This window comes from Trichophyton benhamiae (assembly GCF_000151125.1).
Source record: "Trichophyton benhamiae CBS 112371 chromosome Unknown contig00476.0, whole genome shotgun sequence".
Classification (NCBI taxonomy): domain Eukaryota; kingdom Fungi; phylum Ascomycota; class Eurotiomycetes; order Onygenales; family Arthrodermataceae; genus Trichophyton; species Trichophyton benhamiae.
Window position 1 is genome coordinate 1 of NW_003315108.1, and position 19,388 is coordinate 19,388.

The following is a 19,388-nucleotide window of genomic DNA, read 5'->3' on the forward strand; positions in this document are numbered from 1 at the left end:
CTAATTTATCGTAGTATTAAATATTTTTAATATTAAAAAGTTATCTATATATAAACTAGTAGAAATATATATATTTAGTTAGAATATTTTAGAATATCTCTAGTATTTCTATAGTTCCTTAATAAATTAGTACTTTTTTAAATTATAGTTTCGGAATAATTTTTCTACCGTTCCGAAAAACCCCCAGACGGCCCTATGGACCCTTCCATCAAACTTTAAACGGCAGTGGAATTATATTTTTGCGAAGAGCCGAGTTTCATCCGAGCACCGTTGTTTATTAACACACTTCCGGCTGTAACTCGGCTCGCTACAGCTTTTTATATCAAAAAATCTTTACGCACTGAGAAAAACTGCTTTCAAATTGTACGCAAGAACAGGAGAATATCAAATATCCAGCAAGAAACCAGCCTCAAATTGGTAATATAAATTGTTGGACGTCTTCAGATCAAAAAATATACAAAAAAATTCCGGAGTTTGTTGCCCATCAACGAGCCCAAGTCATACCTGTTCTCTATGAGGACTGCATCCAGGCCAGTTTGAAGACCGCCTCAGGGGCCATTTTGAGTCGTTAGACTGCCGCGGCCCTTGCCCAGCCGGATACACGGCTCTCCATAGACACTGTATCTATGGCTTTTCAACCTTGGGCTTTAACCCGCCTGGTTCATTCTCCGGACTTTATTCGCCCGCGGCTTGCTCTTTATCAGGCCGAGGATCAATATTCGAGCTCCACCAGGCCCGAAATTTTGCCGCTACACTCAAAGCAATGTTGGACTATTTGGCTGATGATGTAAATCTACAATAAATGTGTGGAATTATCGGCATAGAATTGCCGTGCAGGATATATATATATATACTGCGTAGTATATATACGTCCCCATCACCATGCTCTTGATACCCTTTTCTCCTCCGTGCTACCCAAGCAAGCCCTTACAATCCTCCTTACCGTGAAACGGGGGAATTTTGCATCACCATGGCGAATTCATCCCGCTCGACCTCGCTAGACCTAGATCACCGCCATGCACCCCCGGTCCCTGCTGGAGCTGAGGCTACGGACTTGCCATATCGCGAGCTACAAGAGACGGCTAATTTCGAGGAGTACACTGCAGAGACCACCAATGGACAAATACTCAAATCCGTGAAGTCAAATGTGACTGGAAAAATTGAAGATTATAAGCTTGTTACCTTCACCGTTGGAGATCCAGAAAACCCAAAGAACTGGAGCAAGGCGTACAAATGGTACTGTACCATGGTGGTGGCTTTGACCTGCTTCGTGGTCGCCTTTTGCAGCAGTGTAATCACGGCCGACTTTAAGGACCTTATGGAGGAATTCCACGTATCCCAGGAGGTCGCTCTACTGACAATAACAGTCTTTGTCATCGGCTTTGGTGTGGGTACGTCTTATGGTTGCCAGTCTTATAACTAACTAGGGAAGAATGTGCTAATAGATGTTGAACCTCTAGGGCCAATGGCTTTTTCGCCTGCGTCAGAACTAGTTGGTCGAAAACCTGTCTATGTTTCAACCGTGTTCCTTGCCGTTGTATTTATAATACCTTGTGCTGTTTCGAAAAACATAGGAACGCTCCTCGTATGCCGCTTGATCGACGGAATTGCATTTTCTGCTCCCATGACATTGGTTGGCGGTACTCTGGCCGATCTATGGCGCACGGAAGAACGAGGAGTCCCCATGGCTGCATTCAGCGCTGCCCCTTTTATTGGGCCAGCAATCGGGCCGCTTGTCGGAGGTTTCTTAAGCGATGCTGCAGGATGGAGATGGCTTTACTGGATTCAACTCATCCTTGCCGGTGTTGTATTCCTTCTCATCACCTTCACCCTTCCCGAGACATACACGCCCACGATTCTCGCAAAGCGAGCTAAGAAACTCCAGAGAGAGAAAAACGACACTTCTTACGTTACGGAGGCCGATTTGGATTCCCGACCAATGGGAGAGAAACTGCGCATTTTCATGATCAGACCTTTTCAGCTTCTATTCCTGGAACCGATCGTCTTCTTTCTTTCTCTCTACATGGCTATGCTCTATGGCCTCTTATACATGTTTTTCGTTGCGTGAGTTTAATCTAAGTCGTCTCAATAGTAGCCCACAGCTAACATGAGCATTATTTAGATATCCAATTGTTTATGAGGAAGGGAAAGGCTACTCAGCGAGCACCACGGGCCTCATGTTCATTCCTCTGGCCATAGGGGTAGTTAGCAGCTCTTTTTTTGCTCCCCTTATCAACAAGCATTATTTAACCCTTGTTACAAAACACAACGGCAAGCCTCCAGCCGAAACTCGCCTTATTCCTATGATGCTCTCCTGCTGGTTTATCCCGATCGGAATATTCATATTTGCCTGGACATCATATCCCCATCTCCACTGGATTGGGCCTGCTATTGGTGGCTTTCCAGTAGGATTTGGCTTCATTTTCCTTTATAACTCATGCAATAATTATTTAGGTACGTCCTTGTGTTATGGAATGAATGGTATGAATGCAATTGCTAATCCGACCCCTGAATTAGTGGACACATACCAACACCAAGCAGCTTCCGCTCTCGCTGCAAAAACGTTCCTACGCTCGATATGGGGTGCATGCTGCGTTCTCTTCACCACCCAGATGTATGAAAGGCTGGGAGATCAGTGGGCTAGCTCGCTTATTGCATTCCTTGCTCTGGCTTGTTGCGCCATTCCCTTTGTATTCTATTACAAAGGCGATTCTATCCGCCGACATTCGAAATATGCATACGTTGAGGACGAGGAAAACTCTGAAAAGAAATAGTTGCGCAGTTTTGATCTCCCTGTTATACGACACGTCTTAATTTCTGGTTTCCCATCGTCTATGTACAGCGTACAGAAAATTTTCAGGACAAGCGTTAGAGACGGCGGATCGTCTCAATACACATACCATTGTCATTAGAGGGCCAAACGGGGGTTCCAGTATATACCTTACCATGAATCAAGTATATAGAAGTGAAAGGAATAAAAGTTTTCTGGATTATGAATGTATTGGAGCTATTGTTACAAAATCATCAAGAGAAGTATATCGATAAGAATGAAGCCGGGTCTTGAGCCTGGGGAGACGTGGCTCGACCGTGGCATTGAGCCACCCAGCGCACGAAGCACCAGCATAATGCAAGGGACAGCCAACCAAGTGTTGTTCATGCTCTTTCTTCCTGGTTATCAGACCCAGTAGAAATCCCTAGTCATCTGGTGTCAAAGGGATATCTAGAGGATACATCGTGCTACCAATGCATTGTTTCTATCACCTCAGTATCTCTCTCTCTTTTCGCCATTCAGATAAACAGCAAGATATAGCCTCCCTGTATTTATACACCCCTGACCTCGGAAACATATCTCACTTCAACTGGAGCCCCATTATATGGGAAGCCAGAACAGAGGCGCTCGGGCCGCCAGATATCGCTGAATAGACAGGTTAATGTTCACCTGCTCTGTATAAAACAAAAAACATCGAAGCTGGGTGCTAAAATGTCGAAAGTAAAATATATGCATGCTACGCTAGTCCGAAGATAAACTCGATGATTGTCGTACTTCAAATGAATATCACATCCCTGATACCCACAGGCAACAGAGTAATGATACGCTCACCAAGAAAAGGATATGGGTATTTGAAGTGTAAGAGATCTTGGAACAGAAATGTGGCTGTTAGAAAACAGCCCGTGAACCAAAACGGGTAAAGCTGTTTAATATGTGCAAAATGGCGGCCGGCGTGGTACTTATCAGAACCAACGACCCTTCAAGCAGTCCTGCATATTAGAAAACAGACTAGGTTCGTGGCCCCTGGAATCCATCATCTCACCTTTCTTCAAAGGGGGGTAGAAGCATTGGCTTTGGTGTTTTCTCCTACGGTCTGGTCGAGTGGCAATGGGTGGAAAGGGCTTACAGAGCTAAAACTCGGGAAGGATCCTGAAGGAAGCGTCGGCGATATGCAGCAATTTCTTGCGCGACGACGGAGAAATCTTTCACCTTATCACGCCTCATATCGTTGATTATCTGCCTGAGCCCGGTCACATACTCTTCTCGTTCAGCTGGGGTTTTTCCTTCTCGTAAAGAACCCATTTCAACGAGGATTTTGTCATCTATGAAAGTTAACAGCGCCTATTCGTCAGCCAATCACTCCAAGCCAATGAACGAAAGGGACAGGGAATATCTTAAGGGATCAGGAATTTAGACATAAAGGGTATCAAGGAGGAAAGATAAGGAGGAGCCAGAATCTGAAGACGATCATCCCCTCAACGCACCACTCAGATTCATATCACGGAAATGTTGAAAACCACATGAGGGAGCGTCACAAACGCCACCGGCAATCTCAAGGTCACATAGGGGTTTGTGTGGATCAATATTATGACTGTAAGTCAGAGAGCGAAAACCACCACTTGTAAGATTTGTGAAATCGGGGTGATAGCGGTATGCCCTAAATAGTTTCAATGGACTACGGTAAGGGCTGAAACGACAACTGGACTGATGCAAGGAAGTATCAGCGTCATTCTGTGAGCTCTATATTAGTGATCAATAATTGCAAGTGTAAAGAGAAGATTGTGTACCGTGGAGGGTGCCAGAATAGCTGGGGAGTCCGCTTCTTGTTTACTAAGAGTTAGCGCATGTGCATCTGGATCTTCGGGTCCAGGACTGAGTTCCATAGATATTGGTTCTATGGGTTGAGGAGGGGCGGGACTGAATGGAGGGCTTTCCAAGGTGTCAGGCTCGGGGGGTTCATATCCCTCAGACGCAACAGATTCTCCCCGAGGAGTAAATTGGGGTTCGCCATCATTATCTGGATTCGACGATGTGGAATTTGTGCTTTTCTCTTGAGGTATATCCTGTGAGATTTTATCCTCTTCTGAGAGGGAAGCGTCCTTCATAATGACCATTTCGTCACCGTCAGGACTGCCTAATGAGGTGGATTTAGCTATTGAAGCTGATTCTTCACCTGATTCGTCTTCTGAGCTTCCCATGGATTCGTCCATAGCAGAACTAGAATAAGATTCTTCGCGAGTTTCATGAGGTCCACCAGAAGATGCGTTTTCCATGACTGTATCCTGCGCACTTCCTATTTCATGCGCCGTACTATCTTGATGACTTACAAGATTTTCGACGTTGTGAGCCACTTCTGTTGAGCTGGAGATGCTAGTGGCGAGGCACTCCTCTTTGTCGGCCGGAGACCTTTGTATTTCTTGGTCTGTGGTCGATGTATTTGCCGGAATATCCTGTTTGGCTATACCAAGTTAGTAATTAGCGGCGTGTGAAATTATAGGGCATCACTTACAAGAACTATCATTGATATTTCCCACTTCATCCGATATTTCCTTGAGCTCTGACATTGACAAGCCCTCAGTTTCGATCCCTAGGCTTTCTAGTTCTTCGATCAGCTTGCGTTTACCTTCTCGGCCTTTAGCAATTTGATCGACCAGTCTCTTTTCCTGCTCGCGAAATTCAGCCAACTTCTGTTCTGTTTTGAGTATTTCTGCATCCAGAAGTGGGAGCCCGGATTCAATTTCCTTTCGACGGAGAGCCTTCAGCCGTAACTCCTCAGCACGGTTGACACCGAGGTTAGAAGCTGCTGGTGGTTGGACACTGGAGGTAGTAGAGGTAGAGTTTGGTAATGGAGAGGCCGAGTCAACTATCCCGATTATTCCCCCCTCAACAGCCGGCGTGGGCACCTTTTGAGCATTTTCGAGTTCAGATGAAGAATTTTCAGTTTCTTGCATAGTTCCATCGGAGGTTACGCCGGCTGACGCATTTGAAGAACCGGAACTTTGATTTTGGCTTGACGCTTGCTTTTTAATGCGACGAGCCTCTAGTTCCGCAATTCTTTGACGCATGGCCAGTATCTCCATGTTTTTCTGTAGTAGACCATTGGCGGGATTCGGGGGAGTATTTGACGTAGTCCCAGGAGTGGAATGATGGGAGCCACGACCCTTGGGTGGAAAATCGGATAATGGTGGCAAGTTACGAGCTGTGGATTTCGTAGAACGAGTTGTACGGGGCGTATTTGTATGGTTTGGCATTGCTTTGCCTTCATTGTCAGAACCACCATACATTGCCTCGTCATCGCTGATATCAATAATAACTTTCTGTTCAGCACTGGCTGAGCGTGTTGATAACTGATGTTTCCTTGTTTGTGTTTCCTCGGGATCATCAGTAAAATCCGAAGCTCTTGGCCGTTTTCTTGGGGCACGAGATGTCTCTGCATTGTCCTTGAGACCATCTTGTGGTTTCTCAGCAGTAACTGAGTCGTTCGTCTTGTGAGAGTCAGCCTCTGTCAGAACGAGGCCGGGAATTTGAGTTATTCCTGGCATCCCGGACGGTGGCGGGCGGTCGGGTAAGGAGTGTGGTAGGGAGCGCAATTCTTGCGGAACAGTTGAGACGGGAATATCCGCACTAGATGTCAACGGAGAAGAGGTGAGACCAGGAATCTGAGGTGTTGATTTCCCAAGCCCGAGCTTTTTAAGTTGCTCCATTCGTTGCCTAGCTAATTCCGTCTGAGCTTTGTTCTTCTCTTTCACTCTAACTTCTTCACGAGTAGCTTGTGCCGAGGTTTGCGCTTTTTGAGGGGAGCTTTCATCAAGACTCCGGATTGCCATTTTTGTTGGCTGTGACGGAGATGCAGTGGCCTGATCTGACTTCACGGTTTTAGCCGTAGGTATCGAAGGTGGTGTAGATTTGGCAGCTTTTGCGGCTAGCATGCGAGCAATGACGTCTTTCCGCTCCATGGGCTTGCTAGAGTTGGCACCCGTGTCCTGGGTAGCGTTTTGTTTGGTTACAGATTCGTCCTGTGCAATAGGATTTGCAGTAGGACTAAAAACGGTATTTGAGGTTTTAGGCTCGCCTAACTCTTTGACGATTGCAACAGATTTAGCGAGCGGCTCGGTGGTGACCTTTATTCCGATTTCATCATATAAGCTCTTCAATATGATGGGATCTATCCCCTCCCGAACCAATTCATTATAGCGAATTTTGTGGGGGGCGAGATTCAATAACGCTCCTTGAGCAAGTGCTTTCAATTGAGAAGGAGACTTCCCAGCTAACGGGTTCGCGTGAGCATTTTCCTTCGTTAAATTAGTTTTCTCTAGGTTATTCTGCACTGGTCGATGTAAGTTGGTTGAGGGTGACTGTGGTTCGTTCTGTTGTGGTTTTTTACCGGCGGCACTTTGTATGCTTCTAGAATTCTGCGCGTAAGGTGCAAATTGTCTCTCCGGGTTAGGACTCCTTTGTTCAACGGTTTCCTCACAGCTGCTCAGCTCGCCTTCTTCCCTCGCGTCAACGTCCATCGCGTCTGGCATTTTTTCCAGTTCCGGCGCGTCAGCGGGTCGTTGATACGTAGCTGGTGTATGATTCTGGATCTATATGTAAGATTACGAGTATGAAAACAGACACAAAGGCGATGCATACCGGCACAGGTTGAGATAATAGATATGATGCCTGTGGATGTAGGTACCGAGGATCCCCTGTCTGGAAATAACCAGCACTAGCGCCATATACCGTCTGGGGATCATGAGCGGGGAAATAAGGTCGTTCCATATCGTATGAAGGATAGGGCATATTTGGGTCGTAGCCTACGGGTTGGCTATTTGACCAACGGGGATCAAAACCCCCATACGATGGCGCTTGCTGATACCCTGACATGCTTCCAGATGTAGCGGAGATAATCATTCTTATCTGGAAGTTCGCATATCAAGAAAAACTGCGGTTGGTTCTATGCGGTTCAAGGGTTTGATGTCGAGGCATGAGAACGAAAGTACAAGGTGAAGGAGCGGGAGAAAAAGGGATAAAGTGCCACCTGCTTTGAACTTCTGTGGCCAGTCAATAACTAGATGAGTGATCTGTCAACCTATCAAATAGCACAAGCCAGGCAGGAGACGCGCATTCCTTCAGTTGTCGAGTATAGAAAAAGTGTCCAACTTCGAGATGTTCGTCTTCCCTTTGAATTTGATATCAGGGAGTTGAAAAAAAGATTAAGGCTTGGCGGAATCTCTACATCACGTGATAAGAATAAGCGCCAGCGCCAAGCGCAGTGCTTGTGCTAGCCCCGAACAGGAAGGATGTAAACAAACAACGCTAAAGTTGGCGATTAAAAGTCGATTAATGGTGGGATTTCAAGGCCGCAAACAAACCCATGGCTACTAACCTACCAGGTTTATCGGAGAAGACAGAATAAACGATTTTTGATGTGATATGAATTCTGCTTCTGCTTCTTCTTTTTTTAGTATTGAAATTATTTGTTTTCAAGTTTGACCATCAACCTGCTCCTGTCACCACTCCCATGACCCTACACCTAAGGGTGCCTCGTTATCGTTCCTCAGGGCTATTCATGAATTGACGCCCGTTTAACGACTAATACCAATTAATTCCTTTACTGACCTTCTGTAATGATGCATCCTTCGTTTAATAGCCCGTCCAGAAGACACAATCCTTTTTCCCGGAGCTCTCCTTCACCTTCTCCAGCTCCTCCAGATGCGGCTCCCAGAGTGTCCGGTCGACCAAAGTCAGTTACGTTCACATCACCTGTGCAGACGTACGCGTCGGGACATGCACGAAATGGCTCCTTGACTCCATTAAACCCTACTCCTACCAACGGCATAAACAGACAACGATCCAACTCAGCACGACACACCTCCGAATCCTCAAATACCTTTGCTCCAAAGTTCATAAAATCAGAAGAGTTACGGAGAGGAGCCGATCAGATTAGGGGCGAAGAAGGTGATAATGATTTTTCCGGGAAAAGATATGTGTGGCTTAAAGATCCCGAACGAGCGTTCATCCGGGGCGCTGTTGTTCGAGAAACAGAGGGTGGCCTTCTGGTCGTGCAATGTGACGATGGGCGCGTGAGTTTATAGGCATTCATTACTTGTGTTTGTTGGAGGTTCTGACAGCTGGTATAAATAATAGCAGGTTGAAGTTGACCCGGAGGGCGTTGATAAAGTTAACCCTCCAAAGTTCGATAAGGCCGACGACATGGCTGAGCTTACCCATTTAAATGAGGGCTCAGTTGTTCATAATCTACACACCCGGTACCAGGCTGACTTGATTTACGTATGTTTACACCGCTGTTGGAGAACTAAGACTAGACACCATTATTGACTGGGCATATAGACTTACTCTGGACTTTTCTTGGTGACCGTGAATCCGTACTGTCCTTTGCCTATATACTCCAATGAATATGTCAAAATGTATAAAGGACAAAGCCGAGAAGACACACGACCACATATATTTGCAATGGCAGATGAAGCCTTTCGCAATCTTGTAGAAGAGGGCGAGAACCAGAGCATCCTTGTTACGTAAGTACACGCCTATTTCCTTCAATTCTACTGAGTTGCTCACACTTGATATCATAGTGGTGAATCTGGTGCTGGAAAGACAGAGAACACAAAGAAGGTTATTCAGTACCTGGCTGCTGTTGCGCCCGGTGATGCCCAGGGAAAGCCGTCATCTAAACAACTTGGGGATCTCTCGCAACAAATATTGAGAGCTAATCCTATACTCGAAGCATTCGGAAATGCCCAGACAGTTCGCAATAACAATTCGTCACGGTTCGGAAAGTTCATTCGTATAGAGTTCTCTCGCACCGGCCAGATATGTGGAGCCTTCATTGATTGGTACTTGCTTGAAAAGTCCCGAGTTGTCAAGCTCAATTCCCAGGAGCGAAGTTATCACATCTTTTATCAGCTGCTCCATGGAGCCAGCAAAGAGTTGCGTGAGCAGCTGCACCTCTCAAATCTCGATATCCAGGACTTTGCATACACAAAAGACGGGAATGATACCATAGCAGGTGTCTCTGACGAAGATGAGTGGGACACTCTCGTCGAAGCCTTTGATACGATGAAGTTTGAAGAAGAGGACCAGCTTGCGATATTGCGCACAATTGCTGCAGTTCTACATCTAGGAAACATTACGGTTGGCAAGGAGAGTCTACGGGCAGACCAAGCTAAGCTCACTCAAGATGATACTGAGAGTGTCATGCATGCTTGTCATCTCCTAGGAATACCTCTCGAGCCTTTTGTCAAGGGATTGCTTCACCCTCGAGTGAAGGCTGGGCGAGAATGGGTTGAAAAGGTCCAGACACCCGAGCAAGTCCGTTTCGCGATAGATTCTCTTGCAAAGGGTATATATGAACGAGGATTTGGCGACCTAGTCAACAGGATCAATCACCAGTTGGACCGTAGCAGAATCAGCTGCGAAGAGACCTACTTCATCGGTGTCCTTGACATCGCAGGTTTCGAAATTTTTGGAACAAATAGCTTTGAACAACTCTGCATCAATTACACCAACGAAAAATTGCAGCAATTTTTCAACCACCATATGTTTGTTCTGGAACAGGAGGAATACTCTAGGGAGCAAATTGAATGGCAATTCATCGATTTCGGGAAAGACCTTCAACCAACAATCGACCTTATTGAGTTGTCGAATCCGATCGGTATATTTTCATGCCTTGACGAGGATTCAGTGATGCCAAAGGCTACAGACAAAACATTTACGGAAAAACTTCATTCTTTATGGGACCGAAAGTCTCCAAAATATCGGGCCTCACGACTCAGCCAAGGTTTCATTCTCACTCACTATGCTGCAGAGGTAGAATATAACACGGAGAATTGGCTGGAAAAAAACAAGGATCCCCTCAATGACAACGTAACACGGCTGTTGTCCAAGTCAAATGACCCGCATATTGCTAACTTGTTCGCTGATTATGCTGACGATGTATCCAATGGAACCCGGAGTGTTGTCAAAAAGGGTCTTTTCCGAACTGTCGCTCAGAGACATAAGGAGCAGCTATCAAGCTTAATGGCTCAGCTACATTCAACTCATCCCCATTTCGTTCGCTGCATCTTGCCAAATAACAAGAAACGACCAAAACTCTTCAATGGACCACTTGTTTTGGACCAACTACGATGTAATGGTGTACTTGAAGGTATTAGAATTGCTCGAACTGGTTTCCCTAATCGGTTAACGTTCAATGAATTCCGCCAAAGATACGAAGTTCTGTGCCGTGGTATGCCCAAAGGCTACTTGGACGGGCAGATGGCTGTGACATATATGGTCGACAAGCTGGGTCTTGACAAGTCACTATTCAGAATCGGGTTAACAAAAATATTTTTCAGGGCTGGGGTATTAGCAGAGTTGGAAGAGCAACGTGATACCCTGATTCGTGAGATCATGAGGCAATTCCAGTCGTTGGCGCGTGGCTTTATTCAAAGACATATTGCAAACAAACGACTATACCGCACAGAGGCTACTCGAATCATCCAGCGCAACTTTCACCTCTATCTTAACTTGAAATCATCCCCATGGTGGAGATTGTTCGCAACAATGAAGCCACTTCTTGGAGAGACTCGTACAGCCGGAGAAGTCAAGAAGCGTGACGAGAAAATCCAGCAGCTTGAAGCGAAGGCTCAACAAGACATAGCTGAAAGACAGAGAATAGAAGATGAAAGGCGCAAGATAGAAACGGAAATGCAGAGAATCAGGAAAACCCTTGAAAGCGAACGCTCCCTTGCATTAGACAAGGAAGAGATATTCAAACGGTTGCAACTCAGAGAAGTTGAACTGAGCGAGAAGCTGGCTGGGGCAATCGCTGATCAGGAAAGCCTAGAAGATCAACTAGACGAACTGATTGCAGCAAAGAAAAAAATAGAACACGAACTAGACCTACGAAGAGGTCAACTTGAACAGGCTGCGCAGATAATGGAGAGGCTTGAGGGTGAAAAGAAGGAGCTGCAGGAACGCATTTCGGATATGGAGAAACAGCTGAAATCCGTCGAATCAACACACGGCGAGTACGATGAGAAGATTGGGGCCCTGAACCAGGAGATCAATACCCTCAACAGTCACCTGGCTATGAAGGACAAGAAACTTCAGGACTTGGAAGCAAAGCTTTTGTCTTCCGACCAACAACTCGACCTCGAATTAGCAAACACCACCAAAGAGTTAGAAGGGTCTAAAAAGCAAATTAAGCAATTGCTTGAGGAAAACCGTGAAATTCAAAGGCAGATTGCGGATTTGTCATCGACCTCTACGGGTTATGAGGAATTAGTCCGACGTAAAGAGGGCGAGGTCGCAATTCTCAAAGCTGATTTGAAAAAGCATGAGTTCGAAAAACGAAGCCTCGAAACAGAAAAAAGGGGGTTATCGGATCGACATGATGATATGCAGCGAAGAATACGTGACCTACAGGCCGAAATAGACACCACGAAGCTCGAAAAGGCGAACTTTGAACGCGAGGCGCTTGACGCTAGGAAGCTCCTTGAAGAGAAGCTATCCGAAGATGCGGAATCAGCTCAGGGTAGGAAGATGCTTGACAAGCAGGTCCAAGATCTCAAGGCCCAACTATATCAGACCCAAGCAGAGCTCAGTCGAGTACAGCAGTCGAGAGATGATGTTCAGATGCTCTCAGAACACAAGTTTGCACAACTGAAAGAGGAGTTTGATATTCTCAATGAAGCCAAGATTACTATTGAGAAAGAGATGTATATCCAGCAGGATACTCTTCGCAGGGCAAAGGAAGCTCGAGCCGCTGCAGAAGAATCTCGCAAGCAACTCCAGGGAGAAGTCATCAAACTGCGGGATCGAATTACAAAAATCGAGGAATCTCGCCTGAATGCAGAGAACACCTTTGCAAATAAGATGACTGCGCAGGCAACTGAGAGGCTGGCTAAACTTCAGGCCGAGCTAAACGAAAAATCGAAGGCACTCAATGATGCTGAGGCAGGACATGCCCGCCTAAGCTCTCAAGTTCAAAACCTGAGTAACCTGATTGCAGAGTCTGAAAATTTCCGCGCCCAGAATGATCAACACAAGGAACGGCTAGAGCGAGAACTCGTTACTGTTAAGGGCAGACTTGCCGCGTCTGAAAATGATAACAGGGCTCTTTTGAACAAAGTCCAGCAAAAGAACCTCGATATCGCACGGTCTAATTCAAGGGCTGGTGATACCCAAAGAGCTCGGTTGGCGCAGCTTCAAACCGAAAAATCTCGCCTGGAAGAATCAAATAAACAACTTACTCGCCAACTTGGAGATGCTCAGCTATCGATAACTTCGCTCGAGAAGCAAAAGGAGAAACTTGCTTTGAGTGCAGAGGACCTGAACCACGAAGTCGCACGCGAACACAAAGCTAGCCGTAATGCAGAAAAGACTGCTGCCACGGCACAGTTACAATTAGCAGAAGCAAACAGAAATCTCGAGACGGAACGGCAGCTTAGAACTCAGGCACAGGCAAATACCAAGAAGCTCCAGGCATCAATGGATCGGATGAACTCGGAGCTAGAAGATTGTCATCAGCAACTTATATTGCTCCACAAAGTATTCGATCCTAATGACACATCGCCAACCGAGAAATCATGGGAGACAATAAAGCCGGACCTGTCCAAAAAGGTTGATATGGCTGCTCTGTTAGAGACTGCCCACAATGACCTTCGGATAAGTGAAGAAAAGCGTTCGAGGGCTGAGAATCAACTGAACGAGATGCGACGCCGGCACGCAGATGAAATGAATGAGCTTGATGCTCGCTACTCTTCGTCGAAGCGTGCCCTTCTCGAAGAAATTGATCAAAACCAGGTGGCCAATACAAGGTCTCCAGGGCACTTTAGGAAGAATTCGGAGCCTAATAAGCGGTTTTCCAACCCTTCAACCCCCAACCGTCGATATAACAATTTCATAGATGGAGTTGGTGACTCTGGACGGTCAGATCGAACTGTCGATACTGTCACGTTCCAGAAACGAATGGATCAAGCTGCGGAAATCGAGAGCCTTCAGAATCAACTGCAGCTTGCTGAAATGCATAACCGTCACCTCCAGAGTCAGGTTGATAGAGCTACTCCAGCTCGAGATATGTGGCAAGACGAGAGTCCATCTATCCGACGCATGCAGATTCTTGAACGTGAAAACGGCCGTCTCCACGAGAAGCTAGATGATTCTGCTAAGAAGGTTTCAGCCTTAGAGAAGAGTATTCAATCCGGCGAGTTGAGCCTCCGTGATGTACAGGCGAAATCCCATGAGGAATTGTACGATCTTCTCAGCTCCCAGGAGCAGTCCCGACGGTCTCTCCTACAAGTTCACAAGTCTGCACTAGCCGATCTCACCCACGCAAAGACGGAATTTGAAAAGCTCAAGCACGCAAGAGCTGCTATGGAGGTCGAGCTACGAGACACTAGATCAGAGCTCCAAGAGCTACAACTTGCACGAGAGCATGACAACGCTAGCCGAAGCCAACTACTCCAAGAGTTCTCAGACCTCCAGATCAGATTGGATGCTGAAACATCCAAGGCCATTGATGCCGACTCCAGTTTGAGTCTGTACAAGAGCCGCGCCAACGAATATTTCAGCAAGTTGGAACAGGCAGAAATTGCTGTTTTGAAGGCTACCCGCGCCGAACAGTTTGCCAAAGCACAAGCCAAAGAGGCAGAAGAAACTTGCGCTAATATCATGGCTGAAAGGAAACAAACCGATAACCTCATTGAGGATCTGCAGCGACAAGCACAGTCTCATGAAGAAAGGATTGAGGATCTCTCAGCTGACCTTGAGGCTGCATTACAAGCGAAGAAGCGCCTCCAACACGAGCTCGAAGATTACCGAAGCCAGCGGGCTATGGATATCGAGGACAAAGAAGCTTCCATGGAGCAAACAAGGAAGAAGTATCAAATGGAATGCTCGACGCTTACGAGCGAGCTTGAAATAGAACGCGAAAATGTTCTCCATATCCGAGGTGAAAATGCACGCTTAAAGGAAGAGCTCGAGGAACTTCGATCTAAATGGGACGATGAAGTTCTCAATAGTTCAACCTGGTCCAAGGAAAAATCCAGAATAGAGATGACCCTTCAGGATATCACAGCTTCCAGAGATGATGCCGTCAAGGCCCACAACGAAGCCCAGAGTAAGGTAGTGACCTTGTTAAATCAAGTTCGCACACTTCGCACTTCTGTGGATGATATCTCAGCCGAGCGTGATATGCTCCTCAAGGAGAAACGCGGCCTCGAGTCCAGACTTGCTGAAGCAGGAGACCGGTTGGAAGACCTTGCCAAGGGCGAAAGCCCAATGCGGAATGCCGCTGGTATGGACCGTGAAATTCTCGAGCTGAAGTCGCAGCTTGCCCAACAAGAGGATCTTGCATCCGCTGCCGTTGGTAAGATGCGAAGGGCCGAAGCACTTGCGACGGAAGTGCAGAAGGAAATTGTAGCTCAACGGGAGTCAACAGCCCAACTCTTCAAGGATAAGGCTGCACTTGAGAAGCAATTCAAGGAAGTTCAGCTTCGATGCGTTGACCTTGAAACCAAAGGATATTCATCCTCGAGCCAGGATGTCAGGTTCCTCAATAAGCGAATCCAGGAAGTACGTATAGATTCATTACATCCCCTTTGTACAAGTGCAGTATGCTAACATTATGTGCCCATCAGCTTGAAACTCAACTGGAAGAACAGGAGTCGAAGCGTAATGCGGAGCAGAGATCTGTTCGCAATGTGGATAGGACGGTTAAAGACCTACAGACACAAATTGAAAGAAGAGAAAAGGTTAACACCCAACTTACGGAGGACATCGGAAAGTCGCGAGATAGAATTGAGCGACTTCTCCAAACGATCGAAGAACTCCAGACTAGCGACTCTGAGAACCAGCTTCAGGCTCGCCGTGCTGAACGTGAGCTCCGCGAAGAACGTGAAAAATCCCTTCGGCTTGAAAGGGAATTAGAAGGGTGGAAATCACTCCGCCTAGAAAGGGGGAGTATGAAAGGCCCAGGATACGGGGGAGTGAGCGAGATGGGCGACAGGTATAGTCGTCGAGGAAGTGGCGTATATGTTGGTTCAGGTATCGAACTTCCCCAACGCAAATTGAGCAACAGCAAAGGGTTCTTGTAAGATGTCTTGCGACCCCGTACCCGTTGATGCTCGAGGAACCAATGTCGTCTTTTCAAAGGTGATTTTTTTCTATTTGCATCTCAAATTTGTATAGGTCATAGGCGGTGTCGGGTTTTTTATGAATAACTGTTTGTATGATGATGAGCGGGTTCCCCATATGAGTTCATGTATTTAATTAATAGAATGACTTGTGTAGTTTATGTTCAGATGCCTCAGATTGTTCTCACATTAGTGGAAACGTGTATCTATGGCCAAGTTGAAATGTATTCTTGCATAAGATTGTAGGCTGGTTAAATAAATCAATCCTTGGATTTAGGTGATGGCACTTCAACCCTGGCTTAACTACTTCGAAAAACACAATACTCCTCAATGTGTAGTGGGTGTACTCCGTATAAAAAGGATTTAGAAGCAGGGGCCAGTAAAGGAAACTGTTCTTAGCCCATAGGTATCCCAGGCATGCAATAAAATGCACAGTGAAGCTTAGGGGATTTAGTGCCGAATAGCTAGTCACCCATTTCACTGAACCAGCCAAAACTCATGACTAGCAAGCGAGCAGATTCAAAGAGTGTGGATGTGTTTCAGCTACCTCGTCGCAGTCGCCGGGTATATCTATCCACAGCTTAATTCGGTACTCGGGGTTGTGGGACGTGCTGACTATTGCATAGTTATCTGTCAAAGCTAGATGGGAGTATACTTGTTTCAGAGAAGTCAATAATAGTAATGTGCCCATCATCGTTGATGATAAAGTTTCCGGGATGGATATCGATAAGAGAAGGAATAGACTTAGTTCTTGGTGATTGACAATTGTACTTTGAACTTGAACGTAGTGCTTCGAAGTGTTGAAGATGATGTTGTTTATATTCTTAAAAAGAACTAATCTAAGAAACAGATAAACACGTGACCTCCGCTATAGTGTATTTCTTATTAATTGAGTTCTCCAATTTTATCCAATAATGTCTATTTTCCATGATTACGTAATTCAGATAACACCTCTTCGCGTGTCTATGTGAATTTTGAGCTCATGGCCCATATAGTCCGCCGCAAATTAATATGCAAGGGGAATAGGCTATAGCAACGGCTATCTCGACGACGCTTTTATTGTTCGGGGTAACCGGTGATCTTTTAGGCTACTTTATACTTGACAAGGCGGCTAATAACGACACAGCAGTGTTGATCAACATCTTCATTCCACAATAAGATTGGCAGACAAAGCTTGCTCCCACGCATAACATCGACCGAGAGACACATTCTTCAGGCGCAACGACAACCTCGAGCTCTCGGTAAAAGTGACAGATATAGCGCATTATCCCGTAATCCGACTCAATACAATAATTCCAGCCTGTTAACGGGCTAGTCCAAGCCTCATTCTTTCACCATGGTGAGTCCTAGCTCGCATAACCTCGATATCTCCCATACTAATCGCAACAATGCATGTCCAATAGGCTCGAAATAGCGAGAAAGCACAGTCTATGCTCTTTCGGTTCCGTGCTGCTCAAGCTGCCGATCTCGGAATCCTAGATATCGGACGGACACGCCGCCCAAAAGCTATCACTTCGATCGACTCTATCCCAGTTTGTGAAAAATGGCGCGGCCAAGTTCTCAAAGAAATATCCCGGAAGGTCACACGTATACAAGATCTTAGTTTAAGCGATTTTCAAATAAGAGACCTAAACGATGAGATCAACAAACTAATGAGGGAAAAATGGATGTGGGAAGTTCAAATACGAAATCTGGGAGGACCAAATTACACGCGTGGCGGTGGGAGAGTGTACGATGAGGACGGGAAAGAGATTCCTGGTGGTGGTAAAGGATACAGATATTTCGGTCGAGCGAGAGAACTGCCTGGAGTCAAGGAGATGTTTGAGGCAGCGACAAAAAAGAGAAGTGCCTCTGAATTAGACGATACGGGGGGGCGAAAGATGGATATTGAAATGTTCAAAAAACATGTTGATGCGGCATACTTTGGCTACGGCCTAGACGAAGAGGATGGATCATTACTAGCGTACGAGAAGAAGAAAGAGAAAGAGGCATTTGAAGCTGTGTTGAAGAAGGGCGACGATAAACCTATTGATGGGTGGGAGCCGTTGCCAGGTGATGCAGGTGATGGTGTCGAATGGCAGCTGCCTACACTAGATGATGTCCAGGAAGAGCTAGTGGAAAGACGAAGAAGAAAGCTACTTGACAAGATTGGTTAGCATATTCAACAAAGGTGTTGCGGATATGACCCTGGATTAGTGGTGTATAGAGCCTTCCATAGGATAGCAATATGTATAATTATTCAATTCATCTAAAATTGCATTCACTATTGTACATTGTAGGGGTATATTAAATATCAAACAAACGCCAAAATCAGCCATCCTTCACTTATACCACGCCAGTAGCAAGTATCTTTTGCACTCTCTCAGGAGTAAGTTCCAACGAAGTTCCAGGGATTGAGCTTTCCGTAGTTCCGAGCCTGGCATTCTTCTTTTCCCACGAAACTTTCACCACGTCGTCAAGCATAAATAGGCCGAGTTTTCCTTCTCGCCATTGTGTGATGAATAACCGTGCGGCCGCCTCATAGTCCGGGTCACCTCCTTTGACAAGCCGGCCAGCTTTTCTCGAAATTGCACTCAGTAACTCCATTATATCATTGGTTGGCGCACAGTATGCTCCATACATATCCATCAACAAATTCTGGTTCATTTGAAAGAGAAGATAGTCGGCCAGGGTGATTATAGGTACCAGAGAGTCCTTGATGATTCCGCAAAGTGCCATTTTCAGCATACTGTCAGGGTTAGACATATATGGTACAAACACACCAGGCGTGTCATACACATAAATGCCTACATCATCCTTCTCGAACAATTTTATAGGTGTACCGATCTTTCTCGTGATGCCTGGGTCTGCTCCGGTTCTGACGACGGCAGATTTTCTGACGTTCTTAATATTGGTCATAGATCGTAGTTTGTTAATCAGGGTCGATTTCCCTACGTTCGGCATCCCAACTATTAACATGCGGTATCCGATTATGCTGTTGGCAGCCACAGGGAGATCCTTTATGTACTTTGCCAAGGGAGTGACGGAGTTCGTTAAGCTTCTGCTTGCGAAAAAGACTTTCGTAGTTTTCTGTTCCCAGCGAGATATGAGTTTTTCTTTCTACAAAAAAGCAGTCGCGTAGAAGTTAGTAAAAATATGTCAGTAGCGGAGTAATAGAAGCAGAAATACCATTCGAGATTCTGGTTTCGAGTCCGCTCCAAGATCTCGCTTAGTATAGACTATAGTTCGGCTTTTCCCGCCCAATGCTTCTTCAAATAATGGGTTTATCGAAGTTGCCGGTACCCGGAAGTCTCGGCATTCTATAACATGGTCAACAGAGTCTAGCATTGCTTTCATCTTCTCAAGCCCAGCTCGGTGATGTCCCAGGAAGTAGCTTTTCTGAATGTGTTCAGACGCCAAAAACGCCGTCCGGGGGATAAAGGAAGTCATCTTGAGATACTTCTAGGGTGTCATATGCCTAGTAGCATCATTGTAGTGTGTTGATCGAAAGATCTGAC

The 19,388-nt window shown here is 46.0% G+C and overlaps 5 protein-coding genes across 5 annotated transcripts; 3 read left to right on the forward strand and 2 right to left on the reverse strand.

Moving 5' to 3' along the window:
* Positions 1-970: 970 nt before the first annotated feature.
* On the forward strand, positions 971-2,774 carry ARB_06631 (MFS multidrug transporter, putative; the record flags this gene model as incomplete). The annotated part of the gene is made up of 3 exons (XM_003014828.1): positions 971-1,391; positions 1,428-2,064; positions 2,123-2,774. 3 exons carry the CDS (start codon positions 971-973, stop codon positions 2,772-2,774), a joined length of 1,710 nt encoding a protein of 569 aa, XP_003014874.1.
* Positions 2,775-4,515: 1,741 nt separating this feature from the next.
* On the reverse strand, positions 4,516-7,296 carry ARB_06632 (uncharacterized protein; the record flags this gene model as incomplete). The annotated part of the gene is made up of 2 exons (XM_003014829.1): positions 4,516-5,228; positions 5,280-7,296. 2 exons carry the CDS (start codon positions 7,294-7,296, stop codon positions 4,516-4,518), a joined length of 2,730 nt encoding a protein of 909 aa, XP_003014875.1.
* Positions 7,297-8,385: 1,089 nt separating this feature from the next.
* On the forward strand, positions 8,386-15,852 carry ARB_06633 (uncharacterized protein; the record flags this gene model as incomplete). The annotated part of the gene is made up of 5 exons (XM_003014830.1): positions 8,386-8,838; positions 8,903-9,046; positions 9,107-9,291; positions 9,349-15,331; positions 15,397-15,852. 5 exons carry the CDS (start codon positions 8,386-8,388, stop codon positions 15,850-15,852), a joined length of 7,221 nt encoding a protein of 2,406 aa, XP_003014876.1.
* Positions 15,853-17,227: 1,375 nt separating this feature from the next.
* On the forward strand, positions 17,228-18,047 carry ARB_06634 (uncharacterized protein; the record flags this gene model as incomplete). The annotated part of the gene is made up of 2 exons (XM_003014831.1): positions 17,228-17,230; positions 17,295-18,047. The coding sequence occupies 2 exons, from the start codon at positions 17,228-17,230 to the stop codon at positions 18,045-18,047; spliced, it is 756 nt and encodes a 251-aa protein (XP_003014877.1).
* Positions 18,048-18,216: 169 nt separating this feature from the next.
* Positions 18,217-19,320, reverse strand: ARB_06635 (mitochondrial GTPase (YlqF), putative; the record flags this gene model as incomplete). The annotated part of the gene is made up of 2 exons (XM_003014832.1): positions 18,217-18,990; positions 19,060-19,320. The coding sequence occupies 2 exons, from the start codon at positions 19,318-19,320 to the stop codon at positions 18,217-18,219; spliced, it is 1,035 nt and encodes a 344-aa protein (XP_003014878.1).
* Positions 19,321-19,388: the final 68 nt, after the last annotated feature.